The sequence below is a fragment of the Musca domestica genome, unplaced genomic scaffold (assembly GCF_030504385.1).
Source record: "Musca domestica strain aabys unplaced genomic scaffold, Musca_domestica.polishedcontigs.V.1.1 13, whole genome shotgun sequence".
Classification (NCBI taxonomy): domain Eukaryota; kingdom Metazoa; phylum Arthropoda; class Insecta; order Diptera; family Muscidae; genus Musca; species Musca domestica.
Genome location: NW_026712172.1, coordinates 9330753 through 9341686, shown reverse-complemented (window position 1 = coordinate 9341686; position 10934 = coordinate 9330753). Strand labels below are relative to the sequence as shown.

The window sequence follows — 10934 nt, the reverse complement described above, 5'->3', positions numbered from 1 at the left end:
CATGAGCCATTTTTCGGCCACAGCGACGCGGGTTTCGATCAAGACGCTTCTTTACTTTTCGAACCATTTCTGCAGATGTTGCTGTTTTCTTCCGTCTTCCGTACATTTCTTTGACGTCGGGCTACGCTGCCAGTATTAGGGCAACGAGCGATGGTACGAGACACAAAAGATTTATTCACATTTAAATGCTAGAGTGCTCTAACGATAGCCACTTGTGGTTTTCCAGCCAAATATAAAGAAATCACACTATCACGCTTGAATTCCATCACGAATAACTTTTTTTCTGGGAAATTCTCACCAAAATGCTTTTGTCGCTTCACTGGAATAATTTTAACAGCTGTCGGACGAGGGGCTTAGAAATGTCAGCAGTTTTTTTCATCTCACTCTGTATATAGGCCATGAAAAGGGCTTATAAAAACTCTGATTCTCTGTCTTTATCGGACAAATTATTTCTTATTCAAGGCAAGAAATGTCAAAAAATCTATAAAGAAAATATTTTTCATTCCAGCCCCAGGAAAGGATATTTACATGACATTATTCATACTCAACACTTGCATTAAATAAAAATTCAAACTCGTCGATCTATGTTTCGGTTAAAAAAAGAATCAGCATCAGAATACTAAGGTGGGTCCTCCAAAATCGACAAAATTATCTTGCGGACATGTTTTGGATTAATGTAAAGGATTCTTAATACCGAGCTGAAACGTTTGCCGTTTCTCAAACTTACACTTATCTAACTGAGGTTCAGTTTTGAAAAGCCGCAGCTTCGTTTTTACTTTCCTTTTATGCGATCACAAATTGTTTCATTTCTTTAAAAATAATGGTTTTTTACTTTTTAATAGTTCACTTCAAATAACTTCAACAATTCAAATGGAGTCCATTTTTTCTGGCATAGGAAAAAACCCATGGCCACTTTTATTTTTTTAAATTAATGATAAAGAAGAAGAAAAAATTATTCTAATTTATTTGGTGGCCATATTGGCATCAATTCCGACAGGGAAACATCATACAAAATATTTTGATATTCATGGAGCAAAACTGAAACAATATAAAAAAAAATACAACTCAAAATATAATTTTTTTTCAAATTTCAAATCAAAAATAAACTCACAGTTTGGATTTGTCTCCCATTCAGCGAAAAGCTTTTGCCGGTTATTGATTTGTTTGACAATAAGGCAACGTTTAAATTTCAGCAGGGCATCATTCAAATTGGACCAACTTTTAATCATTGCGGAGGGAGTTGATTTCAGTTTGCTTTTAAACGGTAAAAGTTGAGGACACACTTGACCATCCAGCAGGAACATGGCAAAGTAGCTGAAAACATAAAAAAAAAAAACAAATATAATTTTATTTAAAAATTCATTTATTTTGAATTTCTTACCAAAAAGCTTTCTCCTCCATGGGCATTTCTATTTCGGTCAAAGGCAAATCCCAACCAGCCTTACCGAACGTGGCATCAACATAACAATAGATTTTACCATCTTCCGGTTTGTAACGTGGCAAAGGATCTTCTTTAATGGCCTTGATGTTACATAGCAGTGGCACATAAATCAACAACCATTCGGGTTCTATTACCGTTATGCCTCTTATAAACATTTTTGTACTGTCTCCGTTTTGTATTTCATATGCCTCCTGATAGATAACCCATTCGGGTAGTTTTTGTTTCAACACCGAAGAGGAATGCATGAAAACTGGTTCTTCCATATCCATACAATTGTAGGCATATTTCAAACGACGTTTTTCTTCCTTATCGCTTATATCTTCCAGTGAAACCTTGCGGGCTACCTTGTCACCCATGCCGGAGAGAAGTATCTGCCGTAAAAATCTTGCCTGGGCATCTGTGGGCGGTGGCATAGATGGATCTACACACAAATTCACTGAGGAAATGGATAAATTGATTTCATTGGTAAGTTGTACGCGTAGCTTGCGTACTTCGGAAATTGCCTTGTGACGTAGACCGTTGTCGGCACAAAATTTAACTAACTCTCCCTTGGATCCGGCATATTCGGCGGCACCCACAGCCCTTAAGAGAACCATGGGATCTCCCAAAAGTTGATAATTTCCCGTGGCAGCCCAAGACTGGCGTTTCTTTTGCCATCTATTGATGGCTGCAGAACCATCCTCTTTTTCCTTGTCGAAGTTGACTTCGACCAGAACCTCTTGCACAGACAAAGCAGCTACCAAACACACTGTGTATGGCAGTAAATCTTGTTGATGGGAAAGAGCCAACATTTTGCCAAAGCGTGGAGCTACAGGAAAACGAGATATAGTGTGACCCAACCGCGTTACAATTGGTGGTACATCTTTGGAACTCTGGGCATCGGCAACCTTTTCCAGGGCGCCTAAAATTATCAAACGCTGCTCGGCAGCTTTTAATTGCACAGCATCAGGTGGTGAGGGGAAGGGGAAATTAATGACACGATCAATGCCCATACAACGCATTTGCAGCATTAAATCGTCCACGGGCTTCTTCTGTATGTCGGGCAATGAGAAATCCTCAAATTCATTGTTGTACACGGCACTAGAATACAGTCGGTAACAGTGACCGGCACTGACACGACCAGCACGTCCGGCTCTCTGATCGGCAGAGGCCTTCGAGGTATAGGTCACAACAAAGGCACTAACACCTGTAATCTTGTCATACAAGCGTGTCTTTTGTTTGCCACTATCTACCACATATTTAATATTGGGTATGGTAAGTGAGGTTTCGGCCACATTTGTACTGACTATACAAAGACGACAACCCTCTGGTGGAGGTTGAAAAATACGATTTTGTTTTTCGGTAGATAGTAGGGAGTACAGCGGCAAAACCCACAATGGTTGTTTGGTGGTGGCTGCAGCCGTACCTTCATCCAGTTGTTGTGTGGTTCCATCATCATCGTCATCATCTAAATCGCCTTCTTGGTGATTCTCCTCCCCTACCTCGTCTTCCAAGAGATCTGCTTCTGTGTCATCGCCGGGTAGCTTGTAATCATCCAAATTAATTTTGGGTAGAGCCAGTTGGGTTAGGAATTTTTTCTTGGATTTGCGAACATTGCGTATGGCACGTTTCATATCGAATTCATCGTCGGAATCATGAGGCTTTGTCGATGGCATTTCTTCGTCTTCTTTGTCAGCTTTGCCTTCCTCCTTTTTAGTTTCGATGGCTTTAGGTTTCTGCTTACTCCCATCTGGATTATATGGAAATGTTCTTCTCAACTTGCGTACCAATTGATTAACTTCCTGCTGGCCCGTGAGGAAAATTAAAATACCTCCTTCAGGAAGCTGAGAATGTATTTTTACTGTCTTGCGATATGCCTCCTCCACATAGTTTTCCGGAGTATGTTTTTGAAAATGTACAGTGACAGGATACTGTCGGGCCTCCACTTTCAGTAAAGGTGGTGGGGTTTTAAATAACCTTGCATTGCCGGTGAAATCTTCCACTCTCAATGTGGCAGACATGATAATCAATTTCAGAGGATTACCACCTCTTTTCAAACGCAAAGGCACAATGCGTGACAGAAGACCCACTAAAATATCGGTATAAGCACTTCTTTCGTGAGCCTCATCCAAAATAATAACTGAATAGTTTTTCAGCAGAAAGTCCGATTCGATTTCCTTCAACAGAACACCATCAGTCATGAATTTGATTTTAGTTTCTGGCGTAACATTACCCTCGAAACGTATGAGATACGACACCTCCTTTTCGCTTAGATTCATTTCGGTAGCAACACGTTTGGACATGGCAATGGCAGCCACTCGTCGTGGTTCTGTGATGCCAATAAGTTTGCCATTTTCACAATAGCCAGCTTCGTACAGAAATTGGGGGATTTGTGTGGTCTTACCGGAACCAGTTTCACCAGCAACAATAATAATGTTATTCTCATTGATAACTTCCATAACTTGTTGTTCTTCAGCCAGGATGGGTAGTTTTAAACGTGCTGCCTGAATTTCTGGATCACGATGAACGGGTACATAGACAGTCGAACGCAGTGGTGCTTCAGGTTTTTTAAATTCCTCAATTTTCTTAGTTTCTGAAGGATCTTTTGGAAGAGTTTTTGCATCTTTCTCTTGTGCTTTGTTTGCTTCTATTTTTGTGGTCTCTTCTTTGGGAGTTTCCTTAGCTGGTGCTTCCTTAGTATCCATTTGTTCCTTGCTATCGTTCTCATCGTCATCATCATCTTCGTCACTGCTGCTCTCATCCATGCCCACATAATTGGGATTACGTTTCTTGGCCTCAATGTCTTCGACTTCTTCGCTAAGAAGTTTGCGTTTAGCTGCACCTTTTATGGAACTAATCTTTGAACCCTCTGCCACTTGGGTTGCCTTTTGCCTTTGCAATTTCTTGGCCATTATCTCTTCCAGAGTGTCCAGTTTCTTAACACCCACCGTTTGTACTTGACTAATGGATGTGTATTGCTTGAGTTCAGTCTCTGGTACTTGGACCTTGGCCAAGGCTTCCAAAAGATCGGCACGCTAAAAGAAAATACAATTTTTAAAAGTAACATCTTCTGTTTTTAATTTGTCACACTTACCCCCTCCTTCTTCTTTTTCTTGTCCACAATCGCCTGCAAATGCTTTCTTTGCTTTTTACTCAGAATCTTTACATTTTGCTTGTGTTCCACTTTCACTTTGGTCGCCCGTTTTTGTGAGGGCAGGACCAAGGCATTTGCCTCGTCATAGCCAGCTCCTGTGGAGCCACCTTCAATTTCGGAAAGCTCTAGCTTGACCTGCAACGTGAATCAAGAACAAATTAATTAATTTATGATTTCTTTATTTTCTTCATCAAACTTACATTTTTCAATGCCGAATTATCGACAATTATTTCTTTCTGCTGCCGCGCCTTGGCATTATAGACCTTTTTACCCATTTTTTCTCAGATTTTTTAAACAATTTCGAAGTATTTACTGAATTTGTCTGCATGCACGTTTTTCTTTGCTGTCTCTGCTGGCGCTCTGTTCACGTTATTTTGTAAACAAAACACATGTTGTTGTTGCGCAACTGTATTATCGACAACAGCTGTTTGTAACAGGGTGTATACGAGCAATAGAATGCAACAAATGGATGAAATAAAACAGTGGTTTTTGATGAGACGTAACGTAGACTTTACCGTTAAATTATCATACAAATAGTGTTTGCATTCTAGATTTTTTAATTTAATTTAGGTCTGGTTGATAGCTCGATAAATTTTACAATGATAAAAATAATACAGACAGACAGTTGCTGGTACAATGAACTGTCAAACAATTTCCAGAATCCAAATTTGTTTATGAAAAATTATTCAAATTTGTTAACATTGTTGAGAAACATGTATCCATGGCTCAAAACTACGACAATTTTTTGCGACCGTCTGGTTTTTCATTTGTAATAAATTATTCAATCATTTTCTTAATTTCTAAGTTCTTTTATTTTTATCCTTATGCATATCTTTACTTATTTTATAATTTTAATTATTTTATTTTACATAATCTCTTATTGCAATTTTCTAAATACATACACACATAAATATACTATACAATACGCCCGGGGTTAATGCCTCTCCATGAAATCATCATCGACTTCTTCGTTGTGCGTCGATTTATGTTCATAGCTGTGATGATGGTGGACATGCTCCTCTTCGTCGTCGTACTCGTTGGCGGCAAACTCGGCATGCTTGTGATCATGCTGATGATCGTGTTTCGCCTCATGGTGGTGATGATGTTCATGGGAGACATGCTCCTTTTTGATGATCGGATGATGCTCTTCAATGATTTTCTTTTCCTCTTTCAGGACAATCGGTTTGTGATGATGGTGGATGTGTTTCACAATGGTGTGCGTGTGTTTTTCGATCTTCTTATGGACGGGCACATGGATGGTGATTTTCTTCTTTTTTGCATGGGATCTAGATAAGAGGAATGGAGATATTGAATTTTAGAAAATCAAGTGGATTCTATTAGTTTTCGGCAGTTATGAAATCAGAGAAAAGATATATTTTTCTTATTGAGATCTGTTGGCAACCCTGTTGTGATTAGTGTCAAAAAATTGTGGTGCTCCGTGCTCTTGAAAAAAATATTTATTATATCTTTTATTAAATTAATTAATTTGACAAAAAGTGTCTAAAAGTGTTTAATATTGATTCTGCAAATTATAGTGTGATAATTGGTGTAGTGATTTAAAACTTGTTTTGTGTTTAAACTAATATCAATTTTCAAATTGTGTAGTTTTTCATTTCCCTCTTTATCCTGTTTCTTTTGTCACATTAGCTAATTAGTTGTTGTAACTCATCTTCTTGTTTAGTTTGTCATCTCAAAAGAGTTGCCAACATTGAAAAACAGAGATTACTTCACTATTGCATTATTCTGATTACGTTCTACCTGCTTTCTTTTTTATACCCTACATCACACTGTGGTCAGGGTATTATGGCTTTAAGCATTTGTTTGCAACATAGAGAAGGAAGCGCGCATGGTAGAATTAAGGTAAGGTAAAGTCATACAATCATATGTTTAAATTTTTTTCAAAATAATTCATTTGACAGCATCTCATTGTCAAAATTTATAATTATAAATTCATTGTATACACAGAAATCAAAGATGGGAGCCTCTTATTTATTCAAAGAAATTTGACAAGGTCATTTACAGAAAATGCAGAGATGGATATGCTTATTTGAAATGACTTTACCTTCTTCATTTTACCATGGAAGCGAGTTAGACCCATAGTTTTTATTGAGATTCTGAGTCGAGATAATTCGAGATGAAACTTTGTACAAATCATCGATAATTGTTCAAAATTTAGATATAGCTCCCATATATATTTTCGTTTCCGATTTGCTTTTATTGTGCACCAAATGTGTAATATTTTTCCAAATTGGATGAAATTTGGCACATTCGACCAAATTGAGCCTAGAAATAAGTACGTCGAATTTAGGTGGAAATCGGTTCAGATATAGCTCCCATGTATATTGTACATCCGACTTATTATACACAGCCATAATATGCAGTCCGCAACAATTAAATCCGGGAAATATATCAAATACTGCTACAGGTTAATATAAGCCTTAATTGAATGGAAGCCTGGAAGAACTTGTATCAAATTTTGTGAAAATCGCCTAAGATATAGCTATAGGTCTCATATATACAGGGTGCGATGAAAAAAACCTGCAACCAAATTCAGACTGCTGTCATTTCTAAGCCACTCATCAGAAAACTGCTAAAATTATTCCAAATATAGCTCACTACAAGCGAACAAAAGCAATTTGGTAAGAATTTTCCAGAAAAAAAGTTATTCGTGATGGAATTCAAGCGCGATAGTGCGATTTCTTTATATTTAGCTGGAAAACCACAAGTGGCTATCGTTAGAGCACTCCAGCATTTAAATGTGAATAAATCTTTTGTGTTTCGTGCCATCGCTGGTTACCGTGTTACTGGTAGTGTAGCCCGACGTCAAGGAAGTGGACTCATGAAAACAGCAACATCAGCGGAAATGGTTTGAAAAGTAAAGAAGCGACTTGATCGGAACCCGCGTCGCAGTGGCCGAAAAATGGTTCGTGAGCTGAACATATCGCAATATTCCATTCGGCAAATATTGAAAAGTGAGCTCGGGACAATGCCATTGAAATTCGAGAAAGTGCAAGAACAGAAGGAAAATAGACTCAAAAGAGCTGAAGAGTATCTTCGCTTGGCCGGAAGTGGTGAACTGCCAAATTTGGTTTCCTCTGATGGGAAAACATTCGTTGTCCAGCAGTTTCTAAACAAACAAAATGATCGTGTTTACTTGCCAAAGAGGACGGCTGAAAATGTGCACCTTAGGTTGGCCACCAGAACTCAAGCGCCGGCCATGGTGATGGTGTGGGCCGCCATAACAGCCGATGGTCGCTCTACGCTCGTATTAATCGACCGTGGCATCAGAATAAATGCCGAATATTATGGCGAAAATATTCTGGAGGGTGTATTAAAGCCTTGGACACGCAAACATTTTGGCCGCAGACTTTGGACATTCCAAAAGGACTCAGCACCATCGCACTTAGCACGCGCCACCCAAGAAGGGTTAAGAAATGAGGTTCCTCGTTTCATTTCCAGCGCACAATGGCCACCAAAATCTCCGGATACCAATCCGTTGAACTATTGTGTCTGGAGTATTTTGGAAAGCAAGGTTGACACTAAAAAATACCAAAGTGTCGATCACCTCAAGCAAGCGCTTCGCCGGGAATGGGCCAAAATACCGCAGACGGTTTCATTGGCCGTTTGAAGGCCATAATTCATGCCAAAGGTGACCAATTCCAACAAATCGAAACTTATTCTAAAATTTGAAAAAAAAAAAAAAAAAAATTATGGCGTTTTAATTTGTTGCATTTTTATCTCACCCTGTACTTATTAAAAAAACATTTTACAATTTTAAAAATTTTCTCAAGCGTTGATGCATCTACCTGTATTCTTCTACTATGGATTTAGTGGTCTAAACGAGCTCTAAAGATGGGAGTACATAAGAAGCTTGAAGTTTTCGCATGACATATTTTGTGACATATCATAAAGGAACGCCAGAGCCGCATTGCCGTCGTTTTTTCCTATTCCCTAAGGTACCTCCCGATATTCGAAATTTTGATGATTTTTTCCACATTATCCAACAGATTTGTCCAAAAATTGGTATTTGTAGTTTGTAGTGGGTTCTAGCTTCTAGCTCTAGTGACGGAACATTGTATATAACGGTCCACGTTTTGCTATACCTCCCGGTAACGGTACCTCCCGATATCCGGTATTTTTATGATTTTTGCTACATTTTCCCATAGATTTGTCCAAAAAATGGTATTTGTAGTTTGTAATGGATCCTAGATCCTGTGGCGAAACATTGGATGTATAGGTCCACGTTTTGGTACAGCTCCCATATAACCGTAGCTCCCCCTATTTGGTATTTTGATGATTTTTGACACATATTTCCACAGATTTGTCCAAAAATTGGTATTTGTCAAAATGATGTATTTGATGATTTTTGTCACAATTTTCCACGCATTCGTCTAAAAAATGTTAATTGTAAGTTCTAATGGGTTTTAGCTCTGGTGGCGAAACGTTGTATGAATTGGTCCACGTTTTTGTACAGTCGTCTTATAATTGATGATTTTTGCCGTATTTTTCCACAGATTTGGTATTTGTAGTTCGTAATGGGTTTTAGCTCCGGTGGCGGAACACTTTCTACGGAGGATGATTTTGATGATTTTTGCAACTGTTTTTAATGGTTTTGCCTAAAAATTTGTATTTGTAGTTCAAATTGGCAGAACATTGAATATTAAGGTCCAAGTTTTCCTATAGCGCACATATAACGATATCCACCGATATTCGGTATTTTGATAATCCTAGTCACATTTACCAACGAAATTGTTTCAAATTTGGTATTTTAGAAGATTTGGTAGCTGACAATCCTTGACGTATTAAATTGTCTCTATGCCAATTTACGTTAGAACTTTTTGGAGGGTTAACCTACTTTGAGAGGATTTATTTGAAGTAAAAGTAATGGAAATGACAATTTAAAGCCAAATCCAGTGGGTTAACCCTCATATATATAAACTTACTGTAACCCACTTTATGGTTTTTTTTTAAGATGCCCATATTCGACGGACCCATGACTCTTTGGGCCCATTCCAATCGACGAGGCTTGTCCGCAGGCAACTTTCTTTGCGTCAATTGAATTTTGTACGGGAACAAATGCAAATCAATGCGAATAATCCGTTGCAAAGTGGACCGAGCCATGCCCAACTGCTGAGAACGGCGTTTTTGGGATGTTCTTGGGGACCTCTCAACACTGGCTCGTACGGCAGCGATATTCTCGGCCGATCGCCTTGGTCGACTTTTATATGGCCTCTTCGGATTAGAAAGTGCCTTACCAGTCGAAATTTTTTCGTATAAACGCTTAATGGTGTTCTTAGAAGGCGCAGTTCTCACATTTTTTAATGTTTTAAAAGCTCGTTACTTCTGTTGAATGTAAATTTCAACTATTTCAAAAATCTGCATGGACTGACGCTTCAAACGTCATTAAGCGATGTGACATCTCTGTCAAAAGTTATGGCGTTGCCAGATGGGTTCGTTGAATATGGGCAACCCTGTACGTAAACAAACATCAGTTGAGCAGCATTTATATCCTACTAAGGATATATCTAAACACACAAGATCAACTCTCTGGATTTAACCAACCCAGAGGGTTAATCGACAATAGTACAAACGCGTTATAATGTGGAATGCATAAGAGGTGGGAACACATAAAGCCCTTATTTGGCTGGCTTCTTCGTAGAGGAACAAAGGAGTTTTAGGTTAACTTAGTTCGATTTTTGCCCGAGGCTCCTTTGTTCATTTCCGAAGAAGCCAGCCGATGATTAATGCCAGCCAAATAAGCGCTTTATGTATTTCCCCCCTAAGTCATCGGCTGGCCTTTTCGTTAAAGAACAAAGGAGAATAGATCGACTTAGTTCAATTTCGGACTATCGTTTAAACAGGGTCGCCTTGAAGTATTTTGTTCTTTTTTTGGAAAACCCCAGCCGTTGATTTATGTCAGAAAAAATCGTCTTAGGTATTCCGACCTTCAAACATACATGGAACAATTTCATTTTGACGCTTACGTTCCACTTCCAATAGAATACTTACCCCGCCGCTGCACTATCCGTGTACAGTACCAAGGCCAATCCAAAAATTAAGAATAGATGCAAACACTGGAAACAGAATGATTCAGAAATTAGACAATTTTCACAATCACCCTGTCACTGCGATTTGCAACGGAAATAATTCTTACCAACTGTCGACTGTTCATGGCGCTTGATTGAAAGAGGATTAGAACGGGAAGTTATAAAACTTAATTTAAATTTGTGATTTTTTTTAACTATTCCGTTATAAATAAAAAGACCGGAAGTATATATGACAAGTATTCACTCTACGCGCTCTCTCCCTCTGAGCTAAGGTGTTGTACGTTTAATAACCGAAAATGAAATGTTGTACATC

At 38.5% G+C, this 10934-nt stretch overlaps 2 protein-coding genes across 2 annotated transcripts; both read right to left on the bottom strand.

The window, feature by feature from the left end:
• Nucleotides 1-882: 882 nt before the first annotated feature.
• LOC101894576 (probable ATP-dependent RNA helicase kurz) lies at nucleotides 883-4963 on the bottom strand. The gene is made up of 5 exons (XM_005176602.4): nucleotides 4775-4963; nucleotides 4515-4709; nucleotides 1382-4455; nucleotides 1112-1314; nucleotides 883-1038 (listed from the first exon to the last, which is right to left on the bottom strand). The coding sequence occupies exons 1-5, from the start codon at nucleotides 4847-4849 to the stop codon at nucleotides 953-955; spliced, it is 3633 nt and encodes a 1210-aa protein (XP_005176659.1). The 5' UTR covers nucleotides 4850-4963; the 3' UTR covers nucleotides 883-952.
• Nucleotides 4964-5453: 490 nt separating this feature from the next.
• Nucleotides 5454-10851, bottom strand: LOC101894412 (histidine-rich glycoprotein). Its single transcript, XM_005176601.4, has 3 exons — nucleotides 10729-10851; nucleotides 10584-10648; nucleotides 5454-5860 (listed from the first exon to the last, which is right to left on the bottom strand). Exons 1-3 carry the CDS (start codon nucleotides 10744-10746, stop codon nucleotides 5509-5511), a joined length of 435 nt encoding a protein of 144 aa, XP_005176658.1. The 5' UTR covers nucleotides 10747-10851; the 3' UTR covers nucleotides 5454-5508.
• Between the last annotated feature and the right edge of the window lie 83 nt (nucleotides 10852-10934).